The 20624-nt window shown below is 42.8% G+C and overlaps 1 protein-coding gene across 1 annotated transcript in view; it reads left to right on the top strand.

The window, feature by feature from the left end:
• SUCLG2 (succinate-CoA ligase GDP-forming subunit beta) overlaps positions 1 to 9574 on the top strand; it is a 154408-nt gene extending 144834 nt beyond the window's left edge. The window contains exon 11 of the mRNA XM_075832401.1: positions 8819 to 9574. Coding sequence (XP_075688516.1) covers positions 8819 to 8931 — 113 coding nt within the window. The 3' untranslated portion in view covers positions 8932 to 9574. The remainder of the gene's footprint in view (positions 1 to 8818) is intronic.
• The last annotated feature ends 11050 nt before the right edge of the window (positions 9575 to 20624 follow it).

Genomic DNA, 20624 nt, shown 5'->3' with positions numbered 1-20624 from the left:
AGACAGCTGCGAGTGTCGGCGGAGGGAGACGCTGGCACGATGCCAGCAGTCTGTGGCCGCGGCCGTCACAAGGTAAGGAACGGCGTCAGTCCACGACTGTGACACCTGTGTAGTTTGATCCTACAGTCATGGCTACTCCACTCCCCCTTATTGCTAATCTATACACTGTAGAAGAGGGGACAGATGGAAGAGAGTAACACATGACAGCCGGATCTGGCTACAGTGTGTGTCGGTAGTCTGGAACTTAAAAAAGACTGTTTGAAAAGTTGCGTAAACTTTTATTTTTTAAGATGCATTAGAACAGTAAACAATGGTTGCAAAAGTATGTGTGTGTATATAATTATATATATATATATATAATATATATATACATACACACACACACATCTCCTTTTAAAGGGTTTGTCACAACAACAACAACCCGAGTCCATATACCGTTAGAGTGGATCCTCCACTTGGTACCCCCCTCCTATGCTTCATAAATGAGATGTTCTGGAAGGGCAGCTCCAGCACTGGTGGATCGTACGGCCCTTCCTAAATGCATGGCAGCTGACCACCGGGGGTAAGAGAAGCCGCATCTGTGCCAATTAGCTGATTAACATGGCAGCTTCATATTTAAAAAGGAGTGGAAAACCCTTGAAGTAATAACATTCCCATAAACTATTTTCTTACAGATCTAGAATATTTTGGGATATGATGACCACTTTTGAAAATGATGACAGGGTTGTAATTTGCCCCTAAGAAAAGTGGTTGTCCCATTTGAAGCACATTCAGACTGCTATTCTACTGCCCCCTATGGACATTAACATGGTTTTGCATTGGCAGGAAACAATTCATATCACTGTGAGAAGTCACATGAGTTCTAGCTATTCTTCTGCGGATGCAATGTGCACATTAAACTGGTAAACTTGCTGGGCATTTAAAGGGGCAATAAAACTTTTGTAGTGAAGTGCAGTCTATTGTTCCATGTTATCAGCCATACAGCCTGATCGTTGCGTCGTTCAATGGGATGTCCAATGCTTAGATCAACAGGAACACTTGTGTACATATGTGTGATTGATATTAGCCGCTTTATTTATTTAATTGTGCTGATTTGTGTCTGTAGGGAGCTTGATTGTCCTGGAAGTGATAGATCTTTGTTGAAAGGGTTAAATGGATTATTCTCGCTGCGCTTTCATGTAACATCTATTGTGTTTTACGATCTAACCTGCGCTCTGAACTTTGTACAGCTCTCTGACACCACCCAGTGGCCAAAGGTTATGTCGTAAAACAAAAATACAAACATTTATTTTTTTCATTTTCCATTATTTATATAGCACCAACATATTGTGTGGTGTTCTATAGAGAATATGTCCACATAGATTCGTCCACTGGGAGATAATCTGATTTCTCTAGTTCAAATACCAGCATGTCTGACCATATGGTCACCGGAGGACGTTTATTGGGAGAAAGGATAACTTTAGTATGTGTCCAAGAGATTTTCATTCACAGATTAACCCAAAAATCATCTGAATATAGAAATAAGTATTAAATGGTAATAAATGATGAGATAATATACAGGGTGGGGTTGATATGCAGCCTGGAGCAGACGGGCACCTTGATAGGTTCCAAAAGAAGGGTTGTTTTAGGAGTTGAGGGACGAAGGGATTTGCGTCAGAAGTAGGGACTGTCCCTTGCGTGCTACTGCAGTGGTCGTGGTTGATTTGAGACCCCATGGTTTTTTGTCATGGCTCTTTCGTAGGAAAACGCCTAAAAAGTTATTTGGTTTTTTTTATTTTAATTAATCCCTCTCATTATAAACATAAAGGTCCTGCTGCATGCCATGGTGTGCAAAATATTGAGCTTTCAGTAGCATGTGGCCTCCAATAGGGGGAGCAAGCTGAATGTGAATTGGGTTCAATACGAACTAATAGAAATACCTTTTTCATTTTGCTCCCCCTAGTGGTGGCCAGCATAATCCGCGGCTTACAGGGGAGGAGCTCTGACCGCTATAACAATATGGTAGGAGATGAATCTTTCTAACATAAGGGAACAATCCAAAGTAGGATTTCTGTGATGTTGTACTATATGGAGTGGAGAAAAGAAAGCTCAGGCGTGTATTCTCGGCCTCCTCCACGCAACGTTGTTCTTCGGTACACATGACGCTTATAAAGCAGCAATTCGTTTTATTGAGAGCTTTCTGCTTCGTTCTAATGAGATGTTATCTCAATCTCCGAGAAGATGCACAGATAACATGAGCGGATCACACCCCATACACAGCTGCTTTGCCATTACAAGATCCCCAGAATGACATTTTGACTTTCTCAGACTCCATTATAATAGAACATCCTTCTGCTCCCACCTCGAGCAGCGACGAGACGAATCAAAGTTATAAAATATTAAATTGGCATTAATTGCAGACTCCATACAGGCTAACGGCAGACGAGGGAGAGCAGTAAAGAGCAGCCGGTACATTCTTCTTCCTTGCAGGCTTCTAAGGGGAATAGGTAAGCAGACCGGTATGATAAACGGTCTATCCGAGCTGAGCGTTATTTATGGAGTAGGGACGAGCACAATGTTGGGGTGCAGATCGGCTTCAGAGACGTGAGAAATACATGAACTGTTAATCACTGTATGTATTCAATATCCATCAGGTGGGGGGGGGGGTAGGTTTAAGCCAAAGAATGTTGAGTCTTTGGGGTGTGATAGACGGGAAAGATGATCAGTGATCATCGATCAATACTAAGCGTCTGTTACTGTAGCTTAGTTTTATGATCCTCTAATGAATGGTACATAGTCCTATAGCACAGGTTCTCAGTGATGCCAGCTTTAGGAGTTGTCGGGTTTGGAAAACCTATTGTCATACACCCTATTAGAGAATTATGAGTTAATAAGTCGGTAGTCCTGTGATCAGGATCTATTAGCCTGAGCAAATTGTGGCTTCAAAAAGAGTCACTCACTCCGGAGGACGTGTCCTGTCCTGTATTACACAGACCACGAATTGCTGTGAATGGACACTGTAATGCCTAATTTCGCCTGTGGTGGTGCTGCAGGGAAATTGACTACTTGCAGGTTTCCCCACTGATTACAGTTGATCGCTGGAGGTCTCAGCAGGGTTACACTTTGTGATCTGCTTATGGTCAAAGGAACCTTCTAACAAGTAGGGATTGTCCAAAGTGGACAACCTCTTAAGCGATCCAAATCTACAGGGGACATTTGTGAAATGTCAACAACGTTATTTAAGGGTTATACTCCATTTAAGAAGCTCTTGCCTAATGTTGTTTTTTTTTTGTTTTTTTTTAATGACATGGATTAATAGTCCCCATACAACCAGTGATGTAGGTGAGAGATTCCCCGTTTAGTTTGGCCTAAATAAAAAAAAAATTTGGACAGCAGAAGATGATGCGAAGCTTCCCGAGTGAATGATTGAAATATGGAAGGTTGGGCTGAAGAGCAAGAGATAGGATGGCATATACCGGGCGAAATCACAATTTCAGATTTTCAGGCTCTTGTCAAATCGGTTCTATAAAAAAATGTAAATTCTGTTTATCATGTGCTGGACGAATGGGTGCCGGACTATTTGAATTTTAATAGATTCTAAGAATCCACGTTCCAGTTTTACCCAGTGAATATCTCCAGTTTTAGTAGACCATGGACTTCAGCTTCCACCCGCTGCGATGAGTCAGTCATCACATGATCATACATTGGGCATCCTTCTGTCTTTTCAACGATCTCCTCGCTAAATGCCTTTGGAGCCAATTACAGCACAGAATTTCCAAATTACACCATTTAATCACTTGGAGAATGTGCCGTTTACACTCTAATCATGCAAAATGCCGTAAATTGTCATTATTTTTAAACAAATTACACCCGGGCCGACGCGCGGCAATATGAAGGGCAGATGGATGACTCTCCAGCTCCAAGCAATGTGTTCATCACAGACCAACGCTGCTGCCGTCTCTATTGGAAATGCAGTTTTGTGTTTGGTTCAGGGATCTCGAGCGCTAGGACTGTTAATGTACCGTGGACTGCGCGTCTACATTGCCTCAGATCTCTCGCTCGGCTCTTCTGTTTGTGCTCTGAATTTCTGCGGGTTTTGTCCCTTTTGTTTCACAATCCAGAAATGTCGCTTTTGCTTTTCTTTGTTATTGGTTTTGTGTTTTGCGGGTTTTTAACAACCGTGTACAGCAGTAGGGTCTCTCTATTCTCTTTCACCGCATCCATTCTTTAGCTTTGACAGACATTCAGAGCTGAAGACACGGCGCCGTCACAGTTCAGTTGATGTTTTGCAGCTCACTGAGAAAAAGGGAAAAAGTTAGAGATAAAATATTGCTATATCCTGTCGAAAACATGGACAAGGACATGGAACAAAGTCAGGTGGTTGGAGGTAGGGGTAAGGATTCATGGAGCTTAAGTCCAGCAGTAATCGATGGCCCTACGTAGGTCATCTGGGGTAAACCATCTTGAACGTTCTTTGAGGTAAGGTTGGCCCATTCCTCCCATCTAGAAGAAAAAGTTCCTTTCGGTGATGGTCTATAAAGAGGTGTCACGAGTTTTCATTTAGATTGTATTGGAACACGGCATGAGTTCTCCCAACAAAAGGACGAGTATAAAACGGTAAAGAAATGAAGGTCCAATGCTTGGGAGCAGTCCATGTAGAATTCAAACATTTTCCAACATGTTGCAAAATCTCTGTGCAATGACCAAATCAAAGGAAAGGAACCTCTTCTCTCCATGGCCCCATGGACATAGGATATACATCAACAGAATCCACCAACAATCTATTGTCTTCTGATGGCTTCCAGACTCTTGTCCAATGCCTGATGTCGAAAGATAGAATATATTGGTCGGTTTTACTTTTTGTCCAGTTTAGTAGACTCCTCAGAAATGTCTGGCAGCTGCTCATCTTCCTCATCCTCCACAGCTGAACTTGCATGTTACTGACGTCATTCCCGTTATTGCTGCAGAAGATCTTTTGGCCAAAGGTTATAGACTCATAGCTTGTGAGTAAATTGTCACCATCTTGTAGCTTGGACATAATGAAGAGATTATCGTTGGTCATTAGTTTCTGAGAAGATAATTCAAAGGTAACAACCGATATGGCTGCACTACCGATTCCCACTTAAAGAGGCTCTGTCACCAGATTATAAATGCATAATGTGATCGGCGCTGTAATGTAGAGAACAACAGTGGTTTTTATTTTGAAAAATGATCATTTTTGACCAAGTTATGAACAATTTTCGATTTATGCTAATTACTTTCTTAATAGACAACTGGGCGTGTTTTTACCAACTGATGCCCAGTTGGTAAAAAGTAAAAAGACGTCCAGTTGTCTATTAAGTAAGTAATCTGTGAAGAGAAGTAAAGAAGTGTATGAGGCTGACCAATCAGTGACCAATCAGTGTCATACACTTCTCATTGTTCCAGCCCAGCTTCTTTCACTGCACAATCGCACTGTAACAATGAGCTGGAACAATGAGAAGTGTATGACACTGATTGGTCACTGATTGGTCAGCGTCATACACTTCTCTTTACAACACCCAGTTGGTAAAAAGTAAAAACACGCCCAGTTGTCTATTAAGAAACTAGTGAGCATAAATAGAAAATTGTTCATAACTTTGTCAAAAATGATAATTTTTCAAAATCAGATCAGATTATGTAGGAGATAGGGCATTTATAATGTGGTGACAGAGACTCTAAGTAAAAGAAGCGTAATTCTCAAACTTGGCTGGTACTGATTTACTCCTACATGGCCAATCTTACATTTTGGGTCACATTCTGTCTAGGATTATAAATATATGTCTGCTTACCTCCAAAAACAGTGCTATACCTGTCCACAGGTTATGTGTAGTATTGCAGCTCACCATGACTTAAAGGGGTGTTCCCAGAATCGACAATGATCATCTATCCACAGAATCGATCATGAGAACAGGGGTCCAGAATCCCCTGTACCTCCTCACTGCACCATCGGCAGAGTAATGTTTATGGACCTGATGGAAACATCCAAGCACTGTACTTGGGATAAAGAGAGAAAAAAACACGGCGCCACCTTGTGCAGATCAGTCGGTAAAGGTGAGACAAGAATGCAGGTAATATGCTCACCTAGGTACGGAATTAGTAGGCGTGTAATTAGAACCACAGTGCTGCTGCCAGATCCGAGTCGGTATCCAAATGGACCGCTTGGGAAGAGAAATTTGCAGGAGAAAAGAGGATCATTCCAGGGGCGCTGCTGTGTGGTAGTAAGGATAGGAACGAAGTCCGGAGGTATTGATATATTCAATTCATTCGAATGAGTGGCTACACGTTTCAACGATGAACAATCGTCTTCATCAGGTTCATCGTTGAAACGCGTAGCTACTCATTCGAATAAATTGAATATATCAATACCTCCGGACTTCGTTCCTATCCTTACTACCACACAGCAGCGCCCCTGGAATGATCCTCTTTTCTCCTGCAAAGCACTGTACTTGGCTGTTTCCATCATATGCTTCGAATTGAGTGGCAATGCACATGCTTGACCGCCGCTCTATTCAATGTCCTTCTCACTGCAGTTGAGCCCCGTTCTCGAGATCACGGGGTTCCCATGTGGATAGGTGATAAATCCCTTCTCGGAATATCCCTTTAAATGGAGCTGTTTTCTAACTTGATGTAAGTATTACTTATTACAGGTATTAGACAACATATTGAAGAACAACATGAGATCCAGTTAGACCAATCCAGGAGCCAGCTTCCTTGTTTTAGTGGCCCAGCTATAAGCTTAGAAAAATGTTGATGCCAGTAACCCACTTGGCTCCTGAGGTTTGTCCAGTCCTGACCATCAGATCCTAGTAGAGACCAGTATCCATCTCCCTCTGACCCTTTTATGAACCGGTTACGTCATCATATCGGTTAATACGTGAAATATAGACATCCTCCGGTAGCGGCATATTAAGCAGTGTTCATGATGTCGGGCATGTGTCGTGTACACATGGCGTCACAGCTAGGCGGCATACCCCGGCTTCTGTCTGTTCACACCCTGTGCAAATATCTCACAATCTTTTCACGTTCCTCAAATGTAATTATCGTTATTTAGACGTGCAGACATATCCTCCATTGGCGCGAGTGTGGGCCGTGTCACTGGTTAAATTAACAGTTCAACCTTAATTGCGCTCTCCGAATTTGCTGTGAACTGCAATTTATTATTTATATAATCGAGACTTCTGCTTCAGGTAGGTAGACCGCCATTCTGGGAAAGTAGGGTGACCGCTTATGTTGGAGCTATAATGGCAGCCATATTGGTAGTCATTCATCTTACTGAATGCAAACTGAAAACCATTAATGAAAGTTGACCACTCAAGGCATTACAATGAAATTGATTTAATCAGACAGTAAGGAGACCTGATAGGTGCCAGATTATTAGATAGTCTGGATTATCGGATGTACATAAAAAAAAAAAAAGTATAAACACTTGTAAGGGTGCAAAACCTTCAAAAAAAAAAAAAGCCCCAAATACAATGTTTACACACAACAATCTACTGCTGTTTTTTGGTCATTGTTTCTTTTTGCTCCGTTTTCAGTCTCGTGAATTACATGTACGTTATATTGCAGTTCTGAGCTGGAAAGCAGTATCAGATTATTCGATTTTCTGGATTTTCGTATTAAAGACATTTCACTGTATCTTTAGTATTTAATGAACTTTTAGACTCTACATTTATGACCCAGTTAACGCCGAATAATTTACGGGGAATTTCCAGGATTTTACATTGATCGCCTGTCCTTATCCCAGGACCTCACCGATCAGCTGAAGAAAGTGGCAACTTCTCTCGCTGGAGTTAGTTATGCGCTCGGCAGATGTGAGGCTAAGCCGGGTACTGCAGCTTCGCTTATTCAAGAACTGCAGTAACAGGCACACTCATATGGATATCACTGTGAAGTGGGTGCATCACTCCAGCGAGAGAAGCTGGCAATTTGTTATGCTGATCAAAGGGGATCTCGGGGGTCGGAACCACACTGACCAGACATTGATGGCTCACTAGGATTTGAAAAACATGGCCACAACTGTCCACAGGTTTTGTGTGGTATTGCAGCTTAGCACGTTCACGTCAGTTCAGCTGAGCTGCAATACCAAACAACCCATGGTAAGATGTAACGCAGTCTCTAGTAGAACGTTTTTCTAATCCTGTACATTCCCTTTAAGGCTAGGTCATTCATGTAAAACCCCTTTAATCCTATGTTGTGACTGGGCTCTCGGTTCTATTGCCTCGATACAGAGTTTTTTGTTTTTTTGTGAAAATACTATTCTCTGGATAGGAGATAATTTTTGATTGTGGAAACACCCCTTTAATATAGGCCCATTGTACTGAATACTAGTAGTAACTAAACTTTCAAAAAACTTTTGACATGTCAGAAGTTTTGTTTGGTGGGGGTCCGAGCACTAAGATCCCCACCGTTCACTTAAACGAAGCGGCAGAACTGCTTGGGTGAGCGCTGTACCGCTTAGTTTCTGATCGGCTTTCCTCAGAGCAATCAATGTATGGACTCAATAGAAACTCTATTGGACTGTACACTCCTTGCTTGGCTTTCCGAGGAAAGCCGATCAGAAACGAAGCGCCACAGCACTCAACCAAGCACTTCTACCGCTTCATTTTAGCGATCGGTGGGGGTCTCGGACCTCCACCAATCAAAACTTCTGTCATGTCAAAAGTTTTTTGAAAGTTTAGTTACCCTTAAAAAGAATCCGCTGAGAACCCTACAATACAGTTTGATATAAATCGTCTATGTAATGAAGAATATAGTTGTCACTAATAAGACTGGACGAAAAAAGACGACTAATTATTCTTCATTTCTTTTTGTATTTAAGGAACAAATGTCAACGAGGCCAAACGGATCCTAAAAGAGAGCGGGCTGCCCATCACCTCTGCCAACGACCTGGATGACGCTGCCAGAAAGGCTGTCGCAAGTATCCGGAAGTAAAGCGACCGCCTTCAACACACAAACCTCTAACAATGAATGTATCCCAGTGCAAACTGGGAAACCGATCTTCGGGATCATCTGGGAGTCGCACACAAGTCCGGACGACCTGTAATTAGATTAACGCGGCAGGAATAATGAAGCCTTTAATAATCCTAATCCGTCACTGATTTTATACCAGTATTTTTCACTGTTTATGAAGTTTTATTGTAGTGAGGAGTCGGCAGTGATACGTGGACAGTGTATTTTATACATAACGGTTATACATACGATACGTGTACTGTACTAGAGCTATATTTTTCTTCCGGGACCTGAATCAATAAAGTTTTACTGCTCCTACTGTGGCATATTATGAGACGGTGGCCGCTTATTTCAGTGTCCTGCAGACAAGTTGTAATAAGTGACCCTGAAAGTGACCTGACAACCCACTTGTACTAGCAATACAGATGTAGCAGAGCTGAGGTTGTCGGGTCACCCTTTTGGGGCTGCATAGTTTCTATGGAAAAGTCTGAATGAATATGATCCGGTAGGTTTTCATGCAGTCCGGTGTGAAGCCACAAAAAACACATGCTGGTTGTCAGCCCTGCTACATCTGACAAACTCGGACAACGTAATTAGTCAGTTCAATAAATTTGGTGTCATAAGATTTTCGAGATTGTCTTCTGATTTTTGATCTTCTTACATCCTTGGATATTAGGATTTTACAAACAATAGTTCCAATCAAATATGAATGTTTCTGAACCTGTTTCAGTCCATATTCTTGTCCTTTGGGTTAAATAGGCATAAGGCGGGTATAAAAAAAATCTATGTATAGGGCCCCGATTACCCAATGGATGCTGAAAAAATGACCTTTTGGCATCCGTCCGGTTGGTACATGATGGTACAGGTTTTGGAATAGCGCAGCAGACTGCGTTATTGCATACAGAGGCATCCAGTACAAAAAAAACTTATACCACGGGGTGTACGTTATTTTTTTTAACAATGGAAGCCTATGGGTGAAGTATGCCGCTGTATGCCCATATAGTGGCATAAATCCCTCCGACGTACACTGCGAACGCATCTGAATAGATCCTAAGAGGTAACAACAATGCTAATGGGCAAGAAATGTGTTCAGGGACTTTACTCCCCTTCCCAAACTCCTGGCAGCTCATGCAAAATGCATTACTCAGCAGGGGGTGACAATGAGCACATGACTCCCTCGCAGCATAAGAAGAATATAAAATCTGCTACATCCACATTTAAAGCAAAAGCACAATAGCGGTGTAAAAATATTTAAGCCACCACTCCTTGTGTGACGCTTGCCTGCTATTTCTTTACTACAGTGTTGGCTGTATTTTCTTTTAGCTCTGCTACATCGGGGCTCAGCTATGGTCAGTGACTGCAATTTAGCTGCTTGGTGATCTAAACTACTAAGCAATTCTTAGGTAGTCTGAAACGCACCTCCTGTCTCATCAGTGACTTTGGCAGCTGCTCTGTCCACCATGCTTTACACTGCAGCAATGTGTACTCGCACACCGGCTCACCGTAGTCAGTGCATGTCAATTACTAACTACAATAAACTTAACCTGTAGTGAGAGAACCATATGGTGAAGCTTAAAACTGGAATTGCATTTTAACCCTTTTAGCTACTATAACTTTTTATTGATTGATTACGGATTACCCCATTTAACCTATAATATCCGGGCAAAATCTAGTATTAGAAAGAAGAGAAAACGTGAAAATTTGTTCTTGCGTTTCTCATCCGGTTGACATTTTAGTGCTGTACTGAGCAACTTGCAGCAACACAGAAGATATTGGAGGGGGCGGCGGCGGCGGCGAGATGCTGGGTCTCTCAATCATAAACTGATAATTGAGCCTCGGGCGTAAGAAATCTGTCATACTTAATAGAGTCCTATACAAGGTATTTGTATTTTATGCCAAGAAAGGTCAGCAAGTGCGCTATAAGGGAAATAAAAGCATATGCCGCCTGCATCGGCGTTGTCATTTGTTACTCTTTCTAAGAGGACATGCTCTGAAAGCAGAACTAGGTCGATTGTAAAATGAAAAGCCTGGTTTACTGCGAAGAGAAGCGAGGTTATTTTCCGCTGTATAATTGTGTAAGCGAGCATCAGTTTTTTTGTGGGCAAAAATAGAAGGTTAGGAGGTAGATGACAGGATGATTAATTACTTGTAAGTTATACCGGGAAAGGGGCTTAGGGGGATCAAGTGCACAAGTCTTTATATCATGTGAATTACAGAACAAGATAATACCGCAACACAATCCTGTGCTAATTGTCAGGGTGGGATACAACGGCACGCGCTCTTATGAAATGCACGCGAAATGTTAACACATTCAAGGGATATTGCAAAGATAAGCGCATCTTCTAAAGGGATGCCGGTTTTTCCGGTGAATTGTTGGATATGGCTGTGATGCAATAGGCCATCGACGGTGAGGAAATGACACCCAGGATACTGCCAAACGGTCAATCAGTAAAGCAATGGGACAGTGACGCGGTCCATGTGGTTGTGTCCAGTACTGCAACTTCGCGCCAAGATAAGGCTGAACTGCAGTACCAGATACAGCCACCTGGACGCGAGTAGCGCTCCAGCAAGCACCAAGGTCACTTCATTATGCTAATCGTGGGTGTTCCAGGGGTTAAAACCCCACCAATCACATATTGATGACCTATCCTTTCACATCACTTGCACACGACAGAGTTCGGGCTGTGAAAAACGGTCTGTGTGTCGGAGGAATTTTCCGGCCTGACCGCGGTACTGGTGAACGGGACTCATGGCATCATAAACATTTTATGGTGCTAGGGGTCTCTGCCTTCTCAACAGCATTTCCGTGTGGAGGCAGGGACTCCTAGCATCATAAATGCCTATGATGCCGGGAGTCCCGTTCACCTGTACCGTGGTCGGGCCGGGAAATCCAGCCGACACTCGGACCGTATTTCACGGCCCGATCTTGGTCGTGTGCAACTGCAAAGTTAAAACTTGGAAAACCCCTTTGAAGCGGAGATCTGGCACCCCAATTACAGCAGTCGATTCATCAATATATTCAGGTAGGCATGTCCTCAGCAATTATGTAGAACGGACTACATTTTCACCATTGTTCTGAGGCTTTTCATGGTCTTGTTCATGTTGGAAGTTGCAGCTGCTTTTCTCATCCTGTGGTTGGGTCAGCTTGCGTCTCTACCTGTATCTAACTCTTGTGCTCTCCAGAGAAGCCTACACAAGCTGTAATGTAAAAATGACCAGGATCTCTCCACTCTCAGACTGTCACACTGCTCCCACTTGAATTACAAGGTTTGATAAGGAAGATTTATTAGCTCTGGATAAATAACGTATCACCCTGAGAAAACAATTGGCTGATGCAGGGGCAGGAAGTAAAGCATGTACAGATGTAGCCAAGTTAATCTCGACTCTGGTAACTTTATGCAGCGAGATATTACACAACCAAAGCCATTGAAAATGTTACGTTAAAGTTTCTTACCACTGTGTATTTAATGAGTTAAAAGTCAAGATAAAGATGGCTACATCTGTACTGTACAGTCCTTGGGACACAAGTGAAGACCAAGGAGGTTATGAAGGTCTTATGGCAACTGTTCAATTGAGATTTTCTTTATTTTGCCAACAATATGCCGTGTCAGCTTTTATATAAAGCTTAGTTGACATAAGCACTGTATGTACTCCTGCTGTATATCAATATACGTCTTTCAGTCATTTAGTCGGTGACTACCAGGACGACGCTTGTTTATATCCATCATTGATGAGATTTGTGTAGATTATAGAAATCCCTCTCCTGGTAGTCCTGTCTCTATGACTGCTCTTGGGCACTATGTAAATGCAATATTCATCATTCGTTTAATCAGTTTCAGATTTTTTTTTTTTTTTTTTTTTTAAACTGTCCAAAGAATAATGTTTCGGTCCAGCCAGTCCTTCTCTAGATAGTTTTTCTGCTGTCTCTTGGGCATTGTTATTGAAAAAACAAAAACGTGGGTGCACAGTACTTAATTTTATTTGACTGATACTTAGAGGGTCATTATTGAAAAGTTGGTGTAGCGTAACCTGGTAGCTTAGGGTTGTGTAGGCAACGATGGGCACATCAATGGTGGTCTATAGTAGCTACGGGAGTAAAGGCCCTTTTACACCGGCCGATAAGCAGTCAGTGTAGCGAGCGCCGATCAACGAGACATCATTGATCGGCGCTCGTTTGCTCCTGTCACAAGGAGCTATGGATGGGGACGAGTGATCGTTACGCCGATCGTTTGTCCCCATGCATTATTATCATGTCGGCAGCGCATCTCCCTGTTTACACATGTGCTGCCGACAACGATAATATTTCACTCCTTTTAAAAAAAATACGATCAGCAATGATAGAGCGTTTGCTCGTTCATCTGCTGATTGTTCCCCTGTTTACACGGGGCAATTCTAGGCAACAAGCGTTCTATGAACGCTCGTCTGCCCGATAAAACTCCCTTTATGGACCTGATCACACAGATCAGTGTAGGACCAGAGAAAAAGGACCATGTAGATCTGTCTGATCACGCAGCTGCTTCCCCAAGTGATGCTCTTCGGGGGAGGGACTAAGAGCAAACCTTCGTAATGGCTTGTATTCTCCCCAGACTGAACCACCAATAAATTGAGGATAAATTGAGGTCATAGAAGAAGGGAGAACTCTTCCATCCATGTGATAGAATTTCCTGCATATTTCGACTTGGCTATGCAATTTCCCCCCCAGAGGACGACACGTGTATCTCAGTTGACCGAGTGAAGCTGTTCCGAAAAGTGATTGGGTTAACACCTCGATAGAGGAGATAAAAATTGGATATATTTTATACACATATACATGAAAAAGATGGATAGTTTGCAAGGAGACTCAGCTGCCTACACTTCTTGGGGTGGGATGGTTGATAACAGGAAAGTGCCAAACTGGCAAAGGAGGAACTGTCCAAAACACAAGGAGAAGTAGTCGAGACCCACGTAGTTGGAGCTATGTGGATGTTTTGGATTGTAATAGCTTAAGAAATGATTCAATAGCAAATTATATGACTGGAGCACAGAGGGAGGATATGCTACAGGTGGTGGGCCGAAACCAGGAGACTTGGCTTGCAGCACTTATCAGCCAATTCTGGTAGGAAGGGCTCCGTACGTGAAGGTCCACTGATGGTATCCTATAACCAGAGTTCCTGACCAGAAACGCGTTCCTATGAAATAGAACGCTGAATGCTCAACAAACAAATGGCTTATCCGCTGCATTGCATTCTCTCCCGCGCTATAAAAAAAATCTTCAATTGTTCGTATCACGCCCAGAATGAGGATATTATCAGACATGGATTACATATAATTGGGCATTATAGGCCACACATTTGTAATCTCTTGCTTTGCATGGAGGCTGACTTGTTATTTGAACTTGTTCTGCAATAGACCACAGATAAATATTTCAATATATTTTAAAAAAAATCATAAAAATGCAACGTTCCTCATTCATTTTCCTGTCTATTTGAAGCTTGCAGATATTCTCTTTGCTCCTTTAGTACTGGAAATTTAATATGCGTGCTTAAAATATGTCTACCTGTTTGGCCTTTTAGTGGGAAACATTACAGGGCACCGGGGATGGGGCGATCGTCAGATCAATATAGCAGAGTGGTGGTTGGAAGTACTCGGACATGGGATGCATTATTCAATACTGCAGAATCTTGCCATTTGTTACTCTTCTCTCTCTTTATTGTTGGATATTCTTCCCAAATTCTTCAAAGAGATGCCGGTACTAAAAGCAAATATCCAGATTGGATCCACTTAAAATATTATATTATGGAATCGCTTTGCAAGCAATTATCTGAAATGGCATTAGCTTAAAAAGAACCCGTCAGTTCTCCTGACATATCTGTTTTAGTAAATACTTGCATTTCCCAGAAGGAAAAAATGATAGAGCATCTTTTCGTAGAATTCTGCATTGTGCTGTTCCTCCTGGAAATGTATGAATAAATTGACAACTGAGAATTACCATACCCTGTGTCAATGAGGTGTGTCCCTACATACTGACACTGTTCTGACCAGGTAGGGACAGGCCTTATTTGATTTATTCATACATTTCCAGGAGGAATAACAGAGGAAAAGTACAATTGCAGAGTTCTCAGAAAATGTGCTATGGGGTAATACAAGTATTTACTAAAACAGTCATATCAGGAGAACTGATAGGTCCTCTTTAAAATGGTTGTCCAGTTAAAATTAGGATACACTTCATATTAAAATGCTGAAAATAGTGTTGTAATAAAAAAATACTTTACAAACTTATCACATGTCATAGTTTGTATTGGTGGGGGTCCGAGCACGTAGTCACCCACCAATCGCTAGAACTAAGCAGCTGAAGCGTTCGTGTGAGCGTTCAGCCGCTTGGTGTCTGTTCGGCTATTTCCGGAAATAAATGTATCGGTGTACGGACTCAATAGAAAGTATATGACCCTGTACTCCGATACATTTATTTCCGGAAAAAGCCAAACAGACACGAAGCAGCTGAGCGCTCACACGAGTGCTTCAGCTGCTTCGTTCTAGCGATTGGTGGGGGTCTCCATGCTCGGACCCCCAACAATACAAACTTCTGACATGTCACTATGACATGTCAGAAGTTTGTTGAACATTTAGCTACACTTTAACTTTGGCAAAAATAGGGGCACGTCCACAGTAATATCCTCTTAAGTAGCGAACGACACAGATAACCTGAAATTACTGTGACCATATAATAAAGTGGTAAAATAGTGCTGCCATAAGGGGCCCAAATAAGTTCCATACATCATAGTGTCATGTCATTTCCATATTATACCAACAGACTGTAACATAGTATTGCTAATAATACAGACATCAGATCTATACATATTATTGCACAGAATTGCCAATTCTAGTGTAAATAAATATATATATTAGTGACTTACTGTATGTCCACCGCACTGGTCTCCTCCAGTGACGAGCCGGGATATACAATGTATATATGACGGCCTATAGTGACCAGGGCCGGTTTTAGACAAAGTGTGGCCCTGGGCAAGGTTAAAAGTAGGGCCCCAAATGCTGAATTAGGGCCTGTTCACATCTGCGTCGGGGGTTCCATTGATGGCTTTCGTCAGACCTTTCCGTCAGGGGAACACATGAATGTAAACCATAGCTTCCGTTTGCATTACCATTGATTTCAATGGTAATGTTCCCATTGCAAATGGTTTCCATTTGTCTCCATTCCGTAAGGTTTCTGTTTTTTTGGCGGAAACAATAGCGCAGTCGACTGCACTATTGATTCCGTCCAAAGACCAGAAACCTTATGGAACGGAGATATTACCATTGAAATCAATGGTAATGCAAACGGAAGTTATGGTTTCCGTTTGGTTTGCATTCATAGGTCTGACGGAAGCCATCAATGGAACCCTGACGCAGGTGTGAACGCACCCTTACTGTCTCAATAACACAGTTAATTCAAAAGGCGATGTGCAGAGAACTGCATCACTGATTTCTAGACCCAAAGCATACCCCCCCCCCCCACACACAAAAAAATTATCTCTATAAATATACAGTTATTATAACTTACCACTATACCAGATGAAATATTACCTGCATACTGTTACTGAATAATACCTCCACATCATAACCACATAGTGACTGACTAATACCCCCATACTGTTACTGAATAAAAACCACTATACTAAGACCAATATTACCACCATGTAGTGACCATATAGTAGAAGATGCCAGTTATACACAGGAGCTCTGCAAACACTATGTGGTTACGGCACATTTATATCTAGTGACTCACAGGTGATGTTTTCTCTGATTAGAGTAAATCACTTTCCCTTTTTTTCCCGATCCTGCCCACCCGACTGTGACGACTTATTCCAGCCACGACTTACCTTTGCAGAATTTGACACACAGATATGTTGGTTTCTCGCTTTTTAAGCATCCTCCACACCGATACCCCATCCTCTAAACAAACTCGTAATCCACAGTACCCCAGATGGTAATAATAATCCCTCGACACAATAAAAGTACCCCATCAGTAACTGTGCCCCCACAGCAGTAATGCCCCCCCACAGCAGTAATGCCCCCCTTGTGCCCCCTGCAGATAGCGTCACAGTCCTCCCCCAATAGTGTCACACAACCCCCCCCTTAGTAGATAGTGCCACACAGCCCCTCTTGTATATATTGCCACACATCGCCCCTCCATTGTATATAGTGCCACACAGCTCTCCCCTTGTATATATTGCCACACATCCTCCCTCCCTTATATATATTGCTATACAGCTCCCCCTCCCTTGTATATAGTGCTACACAGCCCCCCTCCTTTATATATATATATATATATATATATATAGTACTACACAGCCCCACTCCCTTGTATATATTGCTACACAACATCCCCTTGTATATAGTGCTACACAGCGCTCCCCCTTGTATATAGTGTCACACAGCGCTCCCCCTTGTATATAGAGCCACACAGCACCCCCCTTGTGTATAGTGCTACACAGCGCCCCCTCCTTGTATATAATGCTACATAGTGCTTCCCCTTGTATATAGAGCCTCACAGCACCCCCCTTGTATATAGTGCTACACAGCGCCCCCTCCTTGTATATAATGCTACATAGCGCTTCCCCTTGTATATAGTGCTACACAGATTGCTCTGTCTTTGGTAAGGAGATGTAAGCGCTGGGCCTTTCTATCCCAGGACTGGGAACCTGCAGTACAAGGGGTGCCCCATGTGATGTTTGCTATGGGGCCCCTCTCCTTTATGTATGAATAGAATTGCACAGATAAGGGTTTATTCTTCCCGTGACAAAACTGCATCTTAGCAAATATTCATAAGAAGTCAAACGCTGTCATGTGATCTTCGCCTCCTTATAGTGGTGCCAGGTGTGTAGTAAAAGATCCATAAAACATCATTTGTGTACAGTGCTTTTATATAAGCATCTTCCGCTCCCAGCCGACTCTTCCAAATATGACTTCAGTAGTCCTGCATTAAATATGGATGATTGAGAGTATCAATAATACATTGCCGTTAATAAATGTACTCTACTAGTATCAGCACTTCTGGCTGGGGTTAAATGCGTTTTATTGTGTACACCTTAGAGCCCTGAATATTATTGTTTGTACTTAAAGAGTCTCTGTCACCACATTATAAGTGCCCTATCTTGTACATGATGTGATCGGCGCTGTAATGTAGATTACAGCAGTGTTTTTTATTTAGAAAAATGATCATTTTTGACGGAGTTATGACCTAGATTAGCTTTATGCTAATGACTTTCTTAATGGACAACTGGGCGTGTTTTACTTTTTGACCAAGTGGGCGTTGTGGAGAGAAGTGTATGACGCTGACCAATCAGTGACCAATCAGCGTCATACACTTCTCCCCATTCATTTACACAGCACATAGTGATCTTACTAGATCACTATGTGCAGCCACATACTCACACATTAACGTTACTGAAGTGTCCTGAGAGTTAATAGACATCACTACCAGCCAGGACGTGACGTCTATTCAGAATCCTGACACTTCGGTGATATTTGTGTGAGATTTACAGCAAGGCAAGCGTAATCTCGTTTTAAACGACAGTTTACAGCGTAATCTCGCGAGCTTACGCTTGCCTTGCTGTAAATCTCACACAAACGTTACCGAAGTGTCGGGATTCTGAATAGACATCACGTCCTGGCTGGTAGTGATGTCTATTAACTCTCAGGACACTTGAGTAACGTTAATGTGTGAGTATGTGGCTGCACATCGTGATCTAGCTAGATCACTATGTGCTGTTTAAATAAATGGAGAGAAGTGTATGACGCTGATTGGTCGCTGATTGGTCGCTGATTGGTCGCTGATTGGTCAGCGTCATACACTCCTCTGTACAACGCCCACTTGGTCAAAAAGTAAAACACGCCCAGTTGTCATTAAGAAAGTCAGTAGCATAAAGCTAATCTAGGTCATAACCGTCAAAAATGATCGTTTTTCTAAATAAAAAACACTGCTGTAATCTACATTACAGCGCCGATCACATTATGTAGAAGATAGGACACTAATAATGTGGTGACAGAGGCTCTTTAATTCATGTTATAAGCTGCTGCAGAACCTCTTGGGATGTGTCTGTAAGTTTAGGTTGTATAACTTAAGTTCATGCTGGTCTTTGGCTTAAAGAGGCTCTGTCACCAGATTTTGCAACCCCTATCTGCTATTGCAGCAGATCGGCGCTGCAATGTAGATTACAGTAACGTTTTTATTTTTTAAAAACGAGCATTTTTGGCCAAGTTATGACCATTTTTGTAGTTATGCAAATGAGGCTTGCAAAAGTCCAAGTGGGTGTGTTTAAAAGTAAAAGTCCAAGTGGGCGTGTATTATGTGCGTACATCGGGGCGTTTTTAATACTTTTACTAGCTGGGCGCTCTGAAGAGAAGTAACATCCTCTTCTCTTCAGAACGCCCAGCTTCTGACAGTGCAGATCTGTGACGTCACTCACAGGTCCTGCATCGTGTCGGCCACATCGGCACCAGAGGCTACAGTTGATTCTGCAGCAGCATCAGCGTTTGCAGGTAAGTAGCTACATCGACTTACCTGCAAAAGCCGATGCTGCTGCAGAATCAACTGTAGCCTCTGGTGCCGATGTGGCCGACACGATGCAGGACCTGTGAGTGACGTCACAGATCTGCACTGCCAGAAGCTGGGCGTTCTGAAGAGAAGTGGATGATACTTCTCGTCAGAAAGCCCAGCTAGTAAAAGTAGTAAACACGCCCCCATGTACGCACATAATACACGCCCACTTGGACTTTTACTTTTAAACACACCCACTTGGACTTTTGCAAGCCTCATTTGCATAACTACAAAAATGGTCATAACTTGGCCAAAAATGCTTGTTTTTTAAAAATAAAAACGTTACTGTAATCTACATTGCAGCGCCGATCTGCTGCAATAGCAGATAGGGGTTGCAAAATCTGGTGACAGAGCCTCTTTAAGGGGCCACTTTTCTTAAGCTAATGTTGTGGCTCTTTCATTCTTGGGATCAGTGACGGTCAGGGGGGATTCACACGAGCGTGTATTCGGTCCGTGCGGGCCGCGTGGTTTTCACGCGGCACGCATGGACCAATACAAGTCTATGGGGCAGTACAGACAGTCCGTGCTTTTTGCGCAGCGTTTGTCTGCTGCGCAAAAAGCGCGACAGGTTCAATAACTCTGCGTATTTCGCGCATCACGCACCCATTGAAGTCAATGGGTGCGTGAAAATCACGCGCACCACACGGAAGCACTTCCGTGGGACGAGCGTGATTCGCGCAACAGCAGTGAAAAGGATGAATGAAAACCGAAAAGCACCACGTGCTTTTCTGTTTCCGAACATCCAAACGGAGTGTCTTTGCGATGAGCGAAGCCGGACAAGCGTACCGAACTTCACCGGGTTCGGCCAAACTCGTTTTGGCCGATCCCGGCAAAAAAATTATCGGTACGCGACGTCAGGAGATAGTCACTGTCCATGGTGCTGAAAGAGTTAAACTGTTTCAGCACCATGGACAGTGACTTGCGATCCCAAAATACATTAACCTGTAAAAAAAAAACGAAGTTCTAACTTACCGATTACTCCTGTCTCCTTCCTGCAGTCCGACCTCCCGGGATGACACTTCAGTTCAAGTGACAGCTCCAGCCAATCACAGGCCAAGCACAGGCTGCAGCCAATCACAGGCTGCAGCGGTCACTTGGACTG

This window comes from Rhinoderma darwinii, chromosome 7, assembly GCF_050947455.1.
Source record: "Rhinoderma darwinii isolate aRhiDar2 chromosome 7, aRhiDar2.hap1, whole genome shotgun sequence".
NCBI lineage: Eukaryota > Metazoa > Chordata > Amphibia > Anura > Rhinodermatidae > Rhinoderma > Rhinoderma darwinii.
The sequence above is the reverse complement of the archived record's forward strand: the minus strand, read 5'-3'. Positions and strand labels throughout refer to the sequence as shown.